This window comes from Neoarius graeffei, chromosome 18 (assembly GCF_027579695.1).
Source record: "Neoarius graeffei isolate fNeoGra1 chromosome 18, fNeoGra1.pri, whole genome shotgun sequence".
Classification (NCBI taxonomy): Eukaryota; Metazoa; Chordata; class Actinopteri; order Siluriformes; family Ariidae; genus Neoarius; species Neoarius graeffei.
The window spans coordinates 66512761-66531781 of NC_083586.1; the positions used below are offsets into that span (position 1 = coordinate 66512761).

The 19021-nt window shown below is 42.3% G+C and overlaps 1 protein-coding gene across 2 annotated transcripts in view; it reads left to right on the forward strand.

Moving 5' to 3' along the window:
- The first annotated feature begins 859 nt into the window (after positions 1 to 859).
- Positions 860 to 19021, forward strand: part of dnm2b (dynamin 2b) — a 50345-nt gene continuing 32183 nt past the window's right edge. The window contains exons 1-8 of one of the 2 annotated variants that reach the window (XM_060899299.1): positions 860 to 1112; positions 1146 to 1427; positions 15354 to 15427; positions 15528 to 15677; positions 17369 to 17453; positions 17552 to 17670; positions 17761 to 17859; positions 18499 to 18659. In XM_060899299.1, coding sequence (XP_060755282.1) covers positions 1267 to 1427; positions 15354 to 15427; positions 15528 to 15677; positions 17369 to 17453; positions 17552 to 17670; positions 17761 to 17859; positions 18499 to 18659 — 849 coding nt within the window. In that variant the 5' untranslated portion in view covers positions 860 to 1112; positions 1146 to 1266. Of the gene's footprint in view, positions 1428 to 15353; positions 15428 to 15527; positions 15678 to 17368; positions 17454 to 17551; positions 17671 to 17760; positions 17860 to 18498; positions 18660 to 19021 lie in introns of both variants that reach the window. The other variant, XM_060899298.1, reaches the window with a different exon arrangement.

Here is a 19021-nt window from a genome sequence, read left to right on the forward strand (position 1 = left end):
TGTAACTCAGAGAGACAGATGGGGGGGGGGGGGGGGGGTATATGATTTTATTCACATAAAGTTAGTAAATGGGTAATTAAAAAAATACAGATGTTATATTGGACTTAAGTGATACGGATATATGTTTTTTTTAATGTTTTTAACATGCGATATTTAGCATTTCCTGTTTTTGGTGAAAATGGTGATTGCTGACATTACAACAAGTAAAAATTATTTGTTTCGGATGTAAATAAAGGGTTAATACTGAGAAACCAGACTTGGCAAATTGTGCAAAGTAGGTTCCATCTGGGCAGCACGGTGGTGCAGTGGTTAGCGCTGTCGCCTCACAGCAAGAAGGTCCGGGTTCGAGCCCCGTGGCCGGCGAGGGCCTTTCTGTGCGGAGTTTGCATGTTCTCCCCGTGTCCGCGTGGGTTTCCTCCGGGTGCTCCGGTTTCCCCCACAGTCCAAAGACATGCAGGTTAGGTTAACTGGTGACTCTAAATTGAGCGTAGGTGTGAATGTGAGTGTGAATGGTTGTCTGTGTCTATGTGTCAGCCCTGTGATGACCTGGCGACTTGTCCAGGGTGAACCCCGCCTTTCACCCGTAGTCAGACCCTGTAGAACAGGATAAAGCGGCTAGAGATAATGAGATGAGATGAGATGAATCCTGGTGCTGTGTGGGCCTGAGAGGGAGGCTGTGTGTGGGGAGGAGCCTCCAGGCTTAGGGGCGGAGCCGCGCTCAGCACCATCAGCGTCAAACTCCAGGCTTTTACTGAAGAAACGGAATCATGACGCATCATCCAATCACAACACGGAGCCTCTTGACGGGCAGTTAGATTGACCAATGAGAGCGCGGGATTCCTGAATGAGGGCGGGGTGATGAAAGTTTGAGGACAGTCGCCTGACCGGATGGAAAGTTGTGGGTTTCCGTTATTCTGCCCGGAGTTCGGTTCGGTGGCGCCGTTAATTTGGCCGATATTTAACCCCGGCGGGGTGTTACAGAGGGTTTCGGTGCCCCGGGTGTTGATAATGCGTGTGTGAGGCTGAGGTGACGGGTGTGTGGAGTGTGTGGTGAGCTGAAGGGTGTGTGGAGTGTGAGGCGAGCTGAAGGGTGTGTGGAGTGTGAGGCTGAGGTGAAGGGTGTGTGGAGTGGAGTGTGTGGAGAGCTGAAGGGTGTGTGGAGTGGAGTGTGTGGAGAGCTGAAGGGTGTGTGGAGTGGAGTGTGTGGAGTGGAGTGTGAGGCTGAGGTGACGGGTGTGTGGAGTGGAGTGGAGTGTGTGGTGAATCATGGGGAACCGCGGGATGGAGGAGCTCATTCCCCTCATCAACAAGCTGCAGGACGCCTTCAGCTCCATCGGCCAGAGCTGCAACCTGGACCTGCCGCAGATCGCCGTGGTGGGCGGCCAGAGCGCCGGGAAGAGCTCCGTGCTGGAGAACTTCGTCGGAAGGTTGGTTAGCATCCTGCTAATGCTAAAGACTAACACACACACACACACACACACACACACCCTGTTGAACAGTTTAATAATCCGCCTTTTATAGCAGGAAGATAAAAAAAAATGTAGTTCTTATGGAACCTGCGCGCGCACTCACACTTTCTCTCACACACACACACACACACACACTTTCACTCATACACACACTTTCACTCATACACACACTCATTCACACACACACACTTTCACTCATACACACACTTTCACTCATACACACACTCATTCACACACACACACACTTTCACTCATACACACACTTTCACTCATACACACACTCATTCACACACACATACTTTCACTCATACACACACTTTCACTCATACACACACTTTCACTCATACACACTCATTCACACACACATACTTTCACTCATACACACACTTTCACTCATACACACTCATTCACACACACATACTTTCACTCATACACACACTTTCACTCATACACATACTTTCACTCATACACACACTTTCACTCATACACACACCTTCACTCATACACACACTCATTCACACACACATACTTTCACTCATACACATACTTTCACTCATACACACACTTTCACTCATACACACACTTTCACTCATACACACACTTTCACTCATACACACACTTTCACTCATACACACACTCATTCACACACACATACTTTCACTCATACACATACTTTCACTCATACACATACTTTCACTCATACACACACTTTCACTCATACACACACTTTCACTCATACACACACTTTCACTCATACACACACTCATTCACACACACATACTTTCACTCATACACACACCTTCACTCATACACACACTTTCACTCATACACACACTTTCACTCATACACACACTTTCACTCATACACACACTTTCACTCATACACACACTCTTTCACTCATACACAGTTTCACTCATTCACACACTCATTCACACACATACACATACTTTCACTCATACACAGTTTCACTCTTACACACACTCATATATACACACACACACACACACACACACACACACTCTCTATAGAAGTGGAGAATAGAATATGACAAAACAGTCCACATTAAAACAGAGCCCGGAGAATAGAGTGCATGCGCACAGAACAGGACAGCATGATCACTTTTATTTTTAAATAATAGACATTAGGAGGATGGAGAGTATATTATTAGAGAACAGAAGGGAATATGATCGAATAGAAAGGATTTTGAAGACGTAGAAAAGAATATGATACAAAAAATGCTCCTCATTCTTTTTAGCTTGTAGAAAAGAATAATCAGTGACGACAGTACAACAGAATAGCTGGAAAGAAAGAAGAAAGGAATATGACAGAATAGGAAGACACAGAACAGAACACGACAAAACACTCCACGTATTCTCCACGGAATGGCAGGGGCTTCAAAGTTTGGGAGAATAGCAGGGTACAAATAATTTACAGCAGGGTGCAAAATGGTAAAATGTCTGCCAGCGGCAGACATAATGCACACAAAGCGTGCAGAGATAGATAGATAGATAGATAGATAGATATGCAAGTACGAATTTTTCATGGGGCGGGATGGTTTGGAACAGGCCATCTAAAATTGGGATAACATTTACCCGGGACGGGTATTTGAGGCGGGTCGTCTAGCTTAAGCTTGATTAGCGTTGTTACGCACGCCAGTGTTTCCCACAGAAATTTTGGAGACTATGGGGGAGGCGCGGGGGTTGTTTAACATTGAGTGATATGTTAAATATTAAGTTATTACTGAAAAACTATTGATTAAAAAAACAGACACTGAGAAATGGTCCTATAAACAACTTTACCAATATAAAAGATTAGCAGGACTACAAAAATGCAGAAAAATAGGCTTTACTTATCCAAATGCTCCTGTTGGTTCAAAAGTTAAAGTGCAGAGAACCTCACAGCACAACATGAAGTTACCTTAAAATATAATATAAATGCCTCAGCTTTCATGTAAGAAAAAAAAAACTATTAATACTAGTACTGTGTGCAGGCAGTCTCTCCTGAAGACTAAATTAAACAATAATTATAAACTAATAAAATAAATGGCTCAGGCTTCATAGAAGAAAAAAACAATTTGAACAGAATCTCACAGTATGATGCTGAAGCTGCCGAAACAATGGAAAATAAAATACCATTTTGGCAAAAACATTGGCATCCATTAATTTCTTGTATTAAGTAAAAAAAATGTTGCCAGATACTGCTGACGTTTGACAGCCCAATATATGTTCAAAACCAGGGTTGTCCCGATCCGATATTAGGATCGGATCGGCCGCCGATATCAGCAAAAAATGCGCATCGGGATCGGATCGGCAGGCGCGGAAAAATTCCGATCCAGACTCCCGATCCATTTTAAAAAAAAATCCGCTCCGGGTTTTCCAGCGCACCGATTTAGATAATCCATTCCAGTTTTTTGCTCTGGTTTCCCCAAAATCCGGTCCGCATTTTCCAGCACACCTTCAGCACCAGCATTAGCGCCTTACAATTTACCTCAGTGGCATCTTCTACATTATCACGGCGATGTAAATTTAGCAGTAGTTTCACGGTAAAGATGTCAGCTGTGTGGGATCATTTTACCCTAAAGGACGACAAAGACGAAGAGGTGGAGTGCAACATATGCCACAATAAAGTCAGGCGTGGTGGTAAAGCTGTAAGAAGTTTTAATACAACCAACTTAATAAAGCATTTAGCAAAATACCACCATAAAGAACACGAAGAGTATCTTAAAAAAACTGCAGACAAAAAGAAAGGTCCTACACAACTAACACTAGCAGATTGGGGAGTAGAAGGCATTTTTGTTTTTAAATAGTTTACAGTATTATTTGCACTGATTTTTAAAGCCTTGGTTTACACTTGTTCAAGAGAAGAGTACTGATGCTGAGTTAATAGACTATATTATAGATACAGATAAGGTTGTTTATGTGCTTTGCTTTTTTGATACAGTTTACAGTCTTATTTGCACTTTTTACTGACCACTGATGCCATTTCTGTTTTTTTATTTATAATGCTGTCTATTTTGTGTTTATCCCTGAATAAACAGGTCAGTTTCTTGTTATCAACCATTGTGTATTATTCAAACTCACCTAATTCAGCTGGCTAGCTGTTCTCAAGAGTACTAAAACCCTTTTCAACATGAGTCTGACAACTAGGTAAGGAAGGTAAATAACTTTGAACTTTAATACATGCTCGGATAGGCCGGTATCGTATCGGCCAGTATCGGTATCGGATCGGAAGTGAAAAAAAATATCGGTATCGGATCGGAAGTGCAAAAACCTGGATCGGGACATCTCTATTCAAAACCCGCCAAAATGCACTTATAACCGCCCAAATAGGGCGGGAATACACACAATCTGGCAACACAGGGCAGTAATGGCTGCACTCATGTCGAGGATGTAAACACAGTTGATGCGGCAATGGACATACATGACATAGTGGATGAAATTTACGTTCACAACTTTTTTTGCTGTCAGAAATATTTAACATTAAATTTTGTGACTCGACTGACAATAGCCGGCGGCATAACAAGCCATAGTCGGCGATTTGCCGCCGGTGACCGGCTACTTTTGAGACCGCTGAATGGGCAGCCATGACAATCCAGTAGAATACATCATGAGAGAAAAAAGAAGGGAACACCCCAAAATGGAACAGAATGCATTAGGATGGAATAGAAAGGAATGGATAGGAATAGAATAGAAAGCATTTTGGTGGCATAGAATAGAATACAACAAAAATAGTATACACATTCCACACAGAGTAGGATCAACAGCCAGGACAAGACAACAGAACACACCACAAGAAAACAAGGGAATCTGACAGAACAGAGCAGAATGGAACACAACAGAACACAGGACACACACACACTGCATAGAATTGAGATCTCTCCCACACACACCCACACACTCGTACAGAAACCCAGAGAGAGAAGCTTGGGCAGAGGATCTCCCACGGGCACGGTGTAGCACGCCAGCCTTCACCATCCCTGAGCACCGCTCCGACACGCCTTCAGCGATGAACCCAGACTCACAGGGTGTTTCAGGTCTTTAGTCAAAAGAACCCTCACCCAGGTGACCTGGCATTTTTTTTAAATTAATATGTGTAGAGCTCTTTTCCAAAATGCTATAAATCCATTTTGATTGTTTTCAGAAAAATGACATTTATTTACCCAGACCCATACATTTTGCAAATATTTAATTTATCCTGTTATAATAGATAGTTGGCTCGGTCTGAACATTTTCAACAATTGACAAATCTAACAACAACATTATTGATTATAAATCCAAAGTTTATGTATATTTTTTTCAAAACGCTATAAGTCCACTCATTTTTTCTGTCTTTCTGTTTTTAAAAACAAGAGAACATGCTGTAGATATATAATATCAGGAACTTTCATCATACAATTTATAATAAAAATCAAATAAATTATATCACCACTTAAATAACATTCATTCATTTACGTTTTAAGACTGTCCACCACAGAAAACAACTAACTAAATAACAAATGGCCAGTTAGTTCAATTTTTTTAAATGCAATCCATTCAGAGTGCCACCTTAGGCCAAGTTTACATTAGACCGTATCTGTCTCGTTTTCTTCGCGGATGCACTGTCCGTTTACATTAAAACGCCGGGAAACCGGAATCCGCCAGCGTCCACGTATTCAATCCAGATCGTGTCTGGTCCGGTGCTGTGTAAACATTGAGAATACGCGGATACGCTGTGCTGAGCTCTAGCTGGCGTCGTCATTGGACAACGTCACTGTGACATCCACCTTCCTGATTCGCTGGCGTTGGTCATGTGACGCGACTGCTGAAAAACGGCGCGGACTTCCGCCTTGTATCACCTTTCATTAAAGAGTATAAAAGTATGAAAATATTGCAAATACTGATGCAAATACTGCCCATTGTGTAGTTATGATTGTCTTTAGGCTTGCCATCCTTCCACTTGCAAGTGGTAAGTGACGCGCACGCCCGACATGCACTGAGATCACACACACAGCGGCTCAGTCCCGAATCACTGCTCGTGCGCTTCACTCGCGCGCTCTGTGAGCTGCGCAGGGCCGGAGTGCGCACCCTCCAGAGGGCACTCGCTGTTCAGGGCGGAGTGATTTGGAGCGCAGGATCCCTGCGGAGCCGAGCGTATCCGTATATTGGTGTTGCTGTGTGCATGTTAATCGTTTTAAAAACGTTAATCTGATGATCCGCTGATACGGTCTAATGTAAACCCCACCTTAAACAGCACTAATTAAATAACAATCAGCCCGCCACCAGAATAGCAAATTTTCTTAGTTTGCTCTCGTTCATGGTGATCTTTGTTTAAACGACGTGTTCTACCACCTGGTGTAGGTCTCACAGGTTCTTCAGAACCATCAAAAGTATTCACAACCACCATTTGCAAAAGTTATTTGTACTCAAGAAGCTACACAAGCAAACAAAACTCCTCGCTTCAGGGCGCCGCCATGTGGGATAGCGTAGCACGCTGACAGAAATCTGATTGGTCGAGAGGAAATGTCGCATTCAGCCAAAAAACAGGTGGAGCGCCTATTGCGTTTTGGAGAGAAACTACAATTTGCAGCACATATAAACAAGGAAATATAGCGATTTGGCATGAAACATTAATGGAGCCGTGAATAGGCTCAGTACACAGCAGAATAGCGCGACGGACTCGTTTTTTTAAAATTGGGCGTTTATCGCGTTTTGGAAAAGAGCTCTTCATATATTAGATAGATAGATAAAGCAACAATGTTTGTTTGTCTTGAGCTAACGTTGCCTAGGGGTGCAACGATTCACCGATGCATCGCGATACTTTCGCCACGATACGATATGTATCGCCGGCCAAAACGAATCGTGATACACGACGATACTAACTCATTTTCCACATGTAGAGACTATATTATACTCAAAACGATTATAGTCGGGCGTGATCGTCGAAATGACACGAAAGGTGGGTATTTATTTGGAAACATTTGGGAAATTGACATATGCCGCTCTCTCGCACACGGACTGGCCATCGGGAGTAGCGGGAGTTTTCCCGGTGGGCCGGTGGTTCAGCGTGGGCCGGCGGAGAAAAAAAAAAAAAAAACAGTTGCGCGCTGGCCTTTAATATGATAAGCAATGTTAACAGTTTATGTTAAACTGTTAACATTGCTTATCATATTAAAGGCCAGCGCGCAACTGTTTTTTTTTTTTTTTTTTTTTTTTTTTCACCACCGGCCCACCGGGAAAACTCCCGCTACTCCCGATGGCCAGTCCGTGTGTGACCGTACTCAATATGCTAACGATGATAAGCTACTAAGTTCAGCGTGATCGACTTTTATGTGCGGGGCAGTTTCAATACCATGTCCGAGGTATTCGCGCTTGCGCAGTAGATCGTGCGCTTCCGTGTGCATTCGGTTCTGTCCGTAGCCAATCAGATCATTGGGTAACATTGACGTTGGCACGTGTTGCTATTACTACAGTATTATGTTAAGGTAATCATATTAATCTAGTCAATTGAATGTAATTCTCAAATAGCGTGTCAACACTCATATTGTTGATGTACTGATATTTTTCTCGGGGAAGCTTAAAAGACTAACTGGACTTAATGTTTTTAAAGAGCAGTTTGTAGCTGTTACTATTATTAGTTTGTTTTTGAAAGACAGATGCTATTGTGCAAATGGTGCTTTAATCAACTCGTCTGTTTTAGTCCAACTAAGTCAGTTGGTCAGTCCAATCTCTGCATATGTACAGTGGATTATTCCACACACTGCATGTAATGTGCATGCATTGCTGATATATTGGTATTTAGTAAGAACTGTAAGCATGGTAAGAAGTCACCCTTTTATGTAAACAGATGAAGGATGTGTTATCTGTTTATATCGGCTGGTCGCTCATCATTTCTCATACACTGTAATGTCTGCATAAATGTATGGTGTTATTGTTGATTCATATTAAAAATGTCATTTTTGACATTTTCACACCAGTTTGTCGTGTATCATTGTGTATCGCGATACGTATCGTATCGTGACCCTAATATCGTGATGCGTATCGTATCGTGGCCTAATGTATCGTTGCAGCGTTAACGTTGGCATTTTTTGACAGATTTACACCTAATTTGGCAAGTAGGTACAGGAGATAGCTAGCCTAGTAAACTAGACCCACCCGCCTAGCGGCCAAAAATATTTTTGCCTACGAGTGGGTCTAGCCTCAGACCATATAAACAAAACACCCCGGGCATCAAATTGTGCCCGCCAATCACAACGCAAGGTTTTTGTTTGGATTCTTTGGGCGGGCTTTTGCAGGAGTGACGACAAAGCTGCGCGACGCTGGAGAAAGCACAGCAGGAAAGATGGCTACGGCTAGAGAACAGCGCTCGTTTGACTCCACTTTGGAATCAGTTTTAGAAGAATTAGACTTGGAGTTTTGGTTGAAACATGAGCAGGAAGAGGCTCTCCGCTCATTCCTTTTCAAGAAGGACGTTTTCGCTGTTTTGCCGACCGGCTATCGCAAAAGTCTGATCTACCAGCTGGCTCCGCTCGTAGCCAAAAGGATGGGGCTAGTTTGTGCAGTATGAAGAATTAATAAACAGCTTTGAAACATTACTTTTTGATTGTTTCTTATTTTCCCATTATTTTAAATTTAAGGGAAATTATTTCACCAAACACCACTAAAGCAAAGGATACTGTCAAAACCCTTGGTGTCCTTACTGACAGTGAAATTAACTTCAACAGTCATATGAAAGTGGTAAAAAAGTCTGCATTCTATCACCTAAAAAACATTTCTAAACTCAGGGGTCTCATGTCAAAGCATGATCTAGAAAAACTTATTCATGCTTTCATCTCCAGTAGGGTTGATTACTGCAATAGCCTTTTCACAGGTCTTCCAAAAAAGACCATCAAAGAGCTTCAACTAATCCAAAATGCAGCAGCAAGGGTTCTTACAAGAACAGAAAGGGTCGTCCATATCACTCCAGTCCTAAGGTCTCTGCACTGGCTCCCAGTGAGCTATAGAATTGACTTTAAAGCACTACTTCTTCTATTTAAAACATTAAATGGGATGGGACCCAGCTACCTACTGGATATGTTTCAATTATATGCACCAACTAGGGTGGGGTTTACATTAGACCGTATCAGTGGATCATCAGATTAACGTTTTTAAAAACGATTAGCGTGCACACAACAACACCAATACACGATTCGCGTGCACACAGCAACACCAATACATGGATACGCTAATCACATGTCTAATTAGACGGCACGTAAGTTGAAATGTGTTCTCCTCACCGGCTCGGCTCCGCAGGCATCCTGCACTCCAAATCACTCCGCCCTGAACAGCGAGTGCCCTCTGGAGGGTGTGCACTCCGGCCCTGCGCAGCTCACAGAGCGCGCGAGTGAAGCGCACGAGCAGTGATTCGGGACTGAGCCGCTGTGTGTGTGATCCCAGTGCATATCACTTGCAAGTGGAAGGATGGCAAGCCTAAAGACAATCATAACTACACAATGGGCAGTATTTGCATCAGTATTTGCAGTATTTTCATACTTTTATACTCTTTAATGAAAGGTGATACAAGGCGGAAGTCCGCGCCGTTTTTCAGCAGTCGCGTCACATGACCAACGCCAGCGAATCAGGAAGGTGGATGTCACAGTGACGTTGTCCAATGACGACGCCAGCTAGAGCTCAGCACAGCGTATCCGCGTATCCTCAATGTTTACACAGCACCGGAGCTGACACGATCTGGATTGAATACGTGGACGCTGGCGGATTCCCGTTTCCCGGCGTTTTAATGTAAACGGACAGTGCATCCGCGAAGAAAACGAGACAGATGCGGTCTAATGTAAACTTGGCCTAGGTCTCTAAGATCACAGGAGAAAACCTTGCTAGTAATACCAGCTGTAAAAGCGAAGTGTGGTGAAGCAGCCTTTAGTTGCTATGCTGCTAAGCTTTGGAACCGACTTCCAGATGAGATCAAAAATGCTCCTACTGTTGTTAGTTTTAAATCCAGGCTCAAGACGAAGCTGTTTTCAGATGCTTTCACTTGATTAATTTTTACCTAAAGTGTAATTAATTTCCTTTAACATAATTTCTTTTTAATTTTGATTTTAATGATTTCACTTTTACTTTAATTCTTTGTTACTGTTCTTATGCTTTTAATTTTGTGAAGCACATTGAATTGCCTGTGTGTATGAAATGCGCTATACAAATAAACTTGCCTAGCCTAAATAAAAATAAAAACTCTCAAACAGTTTCAGCAAACCCTTGAAAAACACTTGGAAAAAAAAGTGTATGTTAAGTATGTGGTACAGACTCCAAACTTCTTAATATCTAGAACCTGTTTATTAATTAATACGCATTTTGAAAAATGATTTATTTCAAGGCCTCCCCCACTGCTTTCTGTCGCTCTGACTACGTCACAGTCACTGTTGCGCTGATTGGTCAGAGCGTTGGCCTGTACGCACAGAGACAGTTTGAAAGACAGCGGGTTGTTCCTCCCACACCCTTCAGAAATGTCTACGAGCGAGGCCAGACTAAATATTCACATTTAGGCCCTGTCCACACAGCAACGGATTCAGGTGAATCCGATACAATTGTTTATCGTTTAGGCCCGGCGTCCACACGGCACCGGCGTTTTGGGTGCCCCAAAACGCAATCTTTTTGAGAACGGGTTCCAGAGTGGAAAGATCTGGCAACGTTGCCGTTGCGAAGTCGTCTGGATGAGTAGAACGGATTTGTTTATGATGACGTCACAACCACATGACTGTGAGTGCTTCACGCCGGGTAGAAGTGTAACGAACTCGATGCGAGTTGTCAACAAATCCTATAACTTGGTTCATGAAACGCGCTTACAAAATATTTTCACTGTGAATATTTATTGTGTAATGGTGCAAAGTGAGAGAGAGAGAGAGAGAGAGAGAGAATAGCCCTTAGGGCAGAGTCAATCCCACCAGCAAAAATAGGGAAAAAAAGGAGCGATCTCACCTCTTCAGATGTTGGTTTAAGTCCTACAATACATTCCTCAAAAAGGGCGTAGAAGAACAAATTAATCCATCAAAGTGTAGCATTCAATTTATTCCGGACCATTAAAGACGCCGCCTTCCGCGTAGAATCATACGTCATCCTCGCCGCCATATTGGATAGGTCAAAGCGGAGAATAAAGATGCCTCATTCATGTGCTGCGTTTAACTGTACCAACAGGTTTACCGTCCAAACGAGATCACATGGGATTACCTTTCACAGGTGAGACTGGAAAAATACTTTTCATTGTATTTGGTCATTATAACGTAATTTTACGAACAGATTTTTCTGACTTTGTGGCTAATATGAAGTCTCGCGCGTAATAGTTTATGCGCATGCGTCCTTACTTCTATTGTTCTGGTGTCTCCGAAGGGACCGTCTTACAGCGCCCCTAGAGGTGTGGCATGTGTATTGCATCGTTTTCAGCAAGCGTTGCGTTGCCATATGGACCTGATATTTTACTGATCGTTGCCCATGTGGACGCGATATTTTTTAAATAACATCTCGTTGTCGTGTGGATGTAGCCTTAGTCTGGCTTGGCAGGCTAGGAGATGGCCACAATTTGGCAGAACTCAGAAATTCCATATTTGGGCCCCAGGGGGTCCCTGGTGGGCCCCTGGATGGTGGATGTTTGGATTTTTGTTTGGCTTGGGTTAACATCACCATTTCTCAATGGATCTTCACCAAATTTATTTGACATGGAAGTCTGGGGGCAACCCAGAATTTTGCAACAACTGGGCAATGCCGGGTAACCCGCTATACACATCGTATACCCACACAAACGCACAACACGCACACGATATATAAACACACGCAGTGTATTTTGGATTGGTGCTCATTTCACTGCTCTTCAGGAATAAACTGTCAATAAAAAAGTTCAATAAAAACAAATTAAAGTGTAATTAATCTTTTAAAACAATATAATTAGAATACATTGTACTTTATATAATTATATAGAAGTGTAACTTATCGTTGTGCTAATAAGCGAGTCACTATAGTTGTGTACATTTTACCTTTTACACTCTTATACTGTTATTTAACTTCATTCCATTTACAACTTTAAACCTTCACTTGATCAACATATTGCACTAATTATTTTAATTACAGAAAAGATTTTAGAAGCTAAAACTGAATATTTCCTGGAATCCTGTGCTGTCGGGGTGTAAAATGCGAACAGACTTGGAGTTTCTCTCTCGGCTGTTGCGTGGCGTGCTGCATCTGAACTCAGGAAAGGATTAAAATCGAAAGTGTGTGAATTTGGAGCAAAGATTGAACCACTTAACCTTTTAACTCCTCACGGAATCCTGACTCAAGATGAGTCAGAGAACTGGAAATGGTCTTCTGCAGACGAAGGCAGGATGTTCAGAAGTTCTCATGAAGCTAAGAAAGCACTTTCATGTCCTCTTCCTGTGGTGCGTGTCACAGCGTGCCACGGTCAGTCTCTAAGGGGCTGTGCTGATGGACAGGAGGAGGGCACCTAGTAGGGCACAAGGACGACTAGCCCTACATTCACATTAGAAAGGGACGAGTTGCTCCGGTTTCCCCCGCAGTCCTAACAGCAGGTTTGGATAACTGGTGACTGGGTTGTTTTACAATCAGGGGACAAAGTTTGTGTCACAGGGGTCCAAAATTCAAACTGGTTCTTGTACCAGTTTTTAAGTGAAGGACGAGTTAAAGAACAGATTTCAGGTAATTTTTTGACGTGTGTATGGTAGTTTTGTGTAATCTGCTATAAGATAAAGAAAAGCAGCAAAAATGTTATCAAAGACTCCTTGTCAAAAAATAGCTGATAGAAATAAAATTCCAACAGTTAAGAAATTGTTAGTAGTCCATGACATTCACCTAATCTTATAGCATGTTCATGAACTATTTAGGGTTTTTTTCTAAGTAAATTAAGTGTAGCTTTAAGCAGGGCTGGGAGAAACAAATGAAGTGATTCTCGGAGAGGACTTTTTTTTTTTGGACAATTCAGAATCCACGACTTCCATGGTGCTTTTAAATATAAGGCTGTAAGCTTTGTGTTAGTTGTCTCTATTTGTGTCCCAATATCTTGACCACATTTTAGGATGAAAATAATCATTTTAGATATGTTATTTTATATTGAAAAATGAGCTGTCTCGGAGAGGACTTTTTTTTGACACAATTACAGACTAATTTGATCAAAAACTTACTGGCATTCAACATTAAAACTTAACTGTTTCCAATGATATGGAACCAAATATTTGTTTTATGGTATAAAGAATGATGTAAGTGCATCCCTTTTGGAGCTACCTGTGGTCAAAAAAGCACTTTTTCTAAATGACACGAGTAATTTTGCTAAATATGACACATATTGCCATACGCTACCGTTCAAAAGTTTGGGGTCACTCTGAAATGTCCTTATTTTTGAAAGAAAAGCACTGTTCTTTTCAATGAAGATCACTTTAAACTAATCAGAAATCCACTCTATACATTGCTAATGTGGTAAATGACTATTCTAGCTGCAAATGTGTGGTTTTTGGTGCAATATCTCCATAGGTGTATAGAGGCCCATTTCCAGCAACTCTCACTCCAGTGTTCTAATGGTACAATGTGTTTGCTCATTGCCTCAGGGCCTCTGCATGCTCTTGCGACAAGGCTTTCGCAGATATCTTTTCGCAGACATAATTTATCGTTGAGCGGGGAGTAATAGGCGTGCGCGATGTTATTCACCGCCACAACGCAAGGGGGCGCGAAATCGCTAGGAGTAGTTGGTGGGTGTGGTTAGTGGAGTGTTTATCCTCCGGTTACTTATAATGACTAGAACTGGAGTCGTGTAGATGTACGTACTTCCTCGATCAACTGCTCTTCGTGCTGCTCCATCTTCACTCGTGTTTTTAAAAATAGCGGTCGTGAAAACAAACCAAACCGGGAAAGTAGGGAAGCGGAAGTGCGTGTACAGCGGATGTAGAGTGGACCAATCAGAGCCCTCTTGTCTGCGGTGGTCACAATTTTTGGGAGGTGCGCGCAGAGTGTCTGCGAAGGGGGGGGGGGCTTCGCAGACGCCATCTGCGACGCCATCTGCGAAGACTGGGTTGTCAGCATAAATTGGCTTTACGAAGGCTAATGGATGATTAGAAAACCCTTGTACAATCATGTTAGCACAGCTGAAAACAGTTGAGCTCTTTAGAGAAGCTATAAAACTGACCTTCCTTTGAGCAGATTGAGTTTCTGGAGCATCACATTTGTGGGGTCGATTAAATGCTCAAAATGGCCAGAAAAATGTCTCGACTATATTTTCTATTCATTTTACAACTTATGGTGGGAAATAAAAGTGTGACTTTTCATGGAAAACACTAAATTGTCTGGGTGACCCCAAACTTTTGAACAGTAAATAACGTTATCACCAAATTGTTTTTTGCACGGTAAATAGCGCTATCACAGGGCTACAATAAACAACCAAGTTTATTTAGTCAAGCCTTTTGATATTGAAGATAATAAGTGTTAAATGTGATTTTTAGCTTGCCTACCCTGATCGTAAAACAACCCGACTCTAAATTGACCGTAGGTGTGAATGTGAGTGTGAACGGTTGTGTGTCTCTGTGTGTCGCCCTGCAATAACCTGGCGACTTGTCCAGGGTGAACCCCGCCTCTCACCCAGAGTCAGCTGGGATAGGCTCCAGCTCGTCTGCGACCCTGTAGAACAGGATAAGCGGTTACAGATAATGGATGGAAGTTGGAAGATCCGTTCCCGGTGGAGATTAGGAATGCTCCCGGCCGGCTGCAGCAACTTCAGGAATTACACTAGCGATCATCATAAGAGAGCACGAACACCTTTCTGTTGCGTCACTGTGACTGTTGTGATAATCAAATATCAGCACATTGATATTGTGATTCTGTCGTCCATATGTCTGTCTCTCTCTCTCTCTCTCTCTCTCTCTCTCAGGGATTTTCTTCCCCGAGGTTCTGGTATTGTTACTCGTAGACCCCTCATCCTTCAGCTGGTCAACCACAAAGCAGGTACACACACACACACACACACACACACACACACACACGGGGTATATTCGGTGTTTCTCTGAGCGTTTACAGTTTATGGTTCCCCTCCCCCAATCTGTAGAATATGCTGAGTTCCTCCACTGTAAAGGTCGGAAGTTTGTTGACTTTGAGGAGGTGCGGCTGGAGATCGAAGCCGAGACGGACCGCATCACCGGCTCGAATAAAGGAATCTCACCCATTCCCATCAACCTGAGAGTGTACTCTCCTAACGGTAACACACACACACACACACACATGGACATACTCACTTAAAAAATATAAAAATTAAGATTTAGCACTAACTTGTTTAAACACCAAGAGGAGAACCAGTCATGCTGACCTTCTTCAGTGAAACATATTTTTCGCATCTGCTTTGCCTTATTTTACAAAACTGTAACACATTAGCAGCACGACTTGTGCTAGCCGTTGGGTATGCTGCTGTAACTTTCTGAAGCACTCAGCATATTTTCCTCAGTTTAATTTACGCAGGAGATCGATCAGATTTTAAGTAGACTGAGTCGCTTTCTGAAGTATCAGCAAATAAATCACAAATATGAATAAAGTGTACGATATTAAGCACAGGTTAACTTTGGTGTACTGTGACTTCAGAGTTGCATGAGCATTAACTTTAAGCTCCGATGTAAAAATGAAAATTTTGCTGCTATTTTGACCTCTTGGAGCTCAGGGAGAATTCATTTTAACTTTGAGTCGATTTGATTTTGACTAAAGAGATTATGAAACGGAGTTCTGGTGGGTCCACAAAGGCATTGTGTTATACTCTGTGCAGTGAGTGTGTATAGTTATTAGGAAGTGATTTCAGCATAATAAAACATGTTCAGTATTGCAGATACAACAAACTAAACATTACTTTTAATGATAAAAGCAGGCTTTCTTCTAAACCGGGGAACAGGGGCGCTGCACCCTCTTACTCTCGGCGTGCGCCCCCTTACCAAAATGCCGATTGAACTCCAAGTCACACTTAGGCCATGCACTTGTATGCTACTGCACAACATGCAATCTTTCTCAAAACGATCTTGTCTCCGTGAAAACATCCCAGCAGCACCACGTGACAATGTGTCTGATCATCAAATACGCTATAATTACTCCAAAAATATTCCAATCATAGTAGATACACCGCCAGACGGTGCAAAAACAATCCGAATTGGCGTTTTCCAGACTGAGGCGCCATGTTGTTTACTTGACGCGGCTGCTCTCGTGAGATTTGACATGGGTTACATACAAGGTCAGCTGACTTGTAGAGTGAGATTTCTCGAGACTGAATGACCTTTCACCCACCGGCGCGGGAGCTTTTGACAGAAGTAGTTCGCGAGTTGTTTTTGTTGACACTTGGGCATTTAAAGATGTCATCCCGCAGTACGAAACGGAAGAAAGCCAAAGACTGTCCGGAGCAGAAGATGATTACTTTTCTTTTTCAATGTTGACAATTTGTTACAATTTCCCTGTCCGATAGCCTCAGAATGTCCCATTTATAGCCTCAGTTTTTCAAAGGCTTCGCACGGCGGGGGGGGGGGGCGGGGGACGGACAACCGGCACCATCCCCACCCCCTTCACTCCCTCGCCATGGTGAGCGCCCTCATACTAAATTTTTCTAGAAAAACCCCTGATAAAAGTATGATTTTGGCTTTGGATCATCTTTGCAATTCTGTAATACACGATGTAACTACTACTGATAATGTTTATGCTTTCTAACAGTAAATATTTCAATAATTAACTTCCAAATGCAGTTTCATTGTCTATAGTGTTCATTTTTATCATAAATGATTTGCACTTGGCAGCATACACAAATTTACCAATCAAAAAACTGAAGTACATTAGTGAATAAATAGCGTTGGTTAAAGAAGCAAATTACAGCTCTTTGTGATATAATTTTGTTACTAAACTGGATCTTTCTCTGTCTCTCAGTGCTCAATCTGACTCTGATTGATCTTCCTGGGATGACAAAGGTTGCCGTTGGCGACCAGCCACCAGACATTGAGTTCCAAATAAGGTAATTGGTTAAATTGAGTATGAGTCGAGAGCTGATTGGTCAAAACTCTATAGGAACTGCTTCTAGTCAATAATAATAATAATGCTGTGTGTGCGCAGGGACATGCTGCTGCAGTTCATCACGAGGGACAGTTGTCTGATTTTGGCTGTCACTCCTGCCAACACCGACCTTGCCAACTCCGATGCACTCAAGATAGCCAAAGAGGTCGACCCTCAGGGTATGTGTTTGTGTGGATGTGTGTGTACCTGTGGGCATGTTTGTGTGGGACCACTTGGTGATGTTTGACCTTTGACCCTGTGCCTTGCAGGTCTGCGCACCATTGGTGTGATCACCAAACTGGATCTGATGGATGAAGGAACAGATGCCCGAGATATTCTGGAGAACAAACTGCTGCCTCTGCGTAGAGGTGTACACACACACACACACACACACACACACACACACACACACACACTGGCTAAGATAACATTTAATCAGTCAGCCATTTTTGAGTACAGCAGACTCCACCCACAATTGTTCTTTGTTCACTGAAAAGACTTCCTGATAAAGATGCTAAAGTCCAAAACAATTTTGAATTCCTGAAAAAGGTTCCTGAGCTTCTGTTAAAGCTTCATGGTTTCATGAATCAAGGTGTCTCAAAAAGGTTCCTGAGTTAGTCTGTTAAAAAGCTTTCTCCTGGAAAAGGTTCCTGGTTGTAGTGTATAATGAGTTAATGAACAGGTTTCTGGATTATGGAAAAAGGTTCCTTGGTTCCTGAAATGGTTCATGGTTATGAAACATGTTATTGAAAAGGTTTCATGAAAAGTCTACTAGCTTTAAAACAATTAGGGAAGAGGTTCCTATACTGTACTACGTCTCAAGGAAAGGTTCTTGTGGATGTAAAAATGTTCCTGGAAAAAGTTTTCACGGTTCATGCAAAGGTTCCTGGATTATGGGTTCCTGCAAAGAGAACTGCACCTTTAGATACACACATATATAAAAACACACACACACCCTTTGATATTGGGGTTTGTAAGTAAGATTGTGTGTGTGTGTGTGTGTGTAGGCTACATTGGCGTGGTGAACCGGAGTCAGAAGGACATTGATGGCAGGAAGGACATCCGCGTGGCTCTGGCAGCAGAGAGGAAGTTCTTTTTGTCTCATCCTGCGTACAGACACATGGCTGAGAGGATGGGAACACCGTACCTGCAGAAAGCACTCAACCAGGTACACACACACACACACACACACCAGCTGTACGTGTGTGTATATAGTAACAGTGCATTCGAAGGATATCCTCACACACCACAGAGCATTGTTTCATCAAATATAAATGTAGTAAGTAAGTAAAATTTATTTGTATGGCGCTTTTCACAGACAAACAGTCACAAAGCGCTTTACAATGTATCAAAGCCAAAAACAATAGGAAAGGAAAAAATAAAAATAATATAAATAAACAGTAAACAATAGCAAGCAAAACAAACCTAATAAAAAAGGTATAAATTAAAACAAATTCAAAGACAAAGTGGACCCAGTTGTACAATAAGAAAAGCAAATAACAGATAAAAACAACCTAGCCAAAAGCCTGT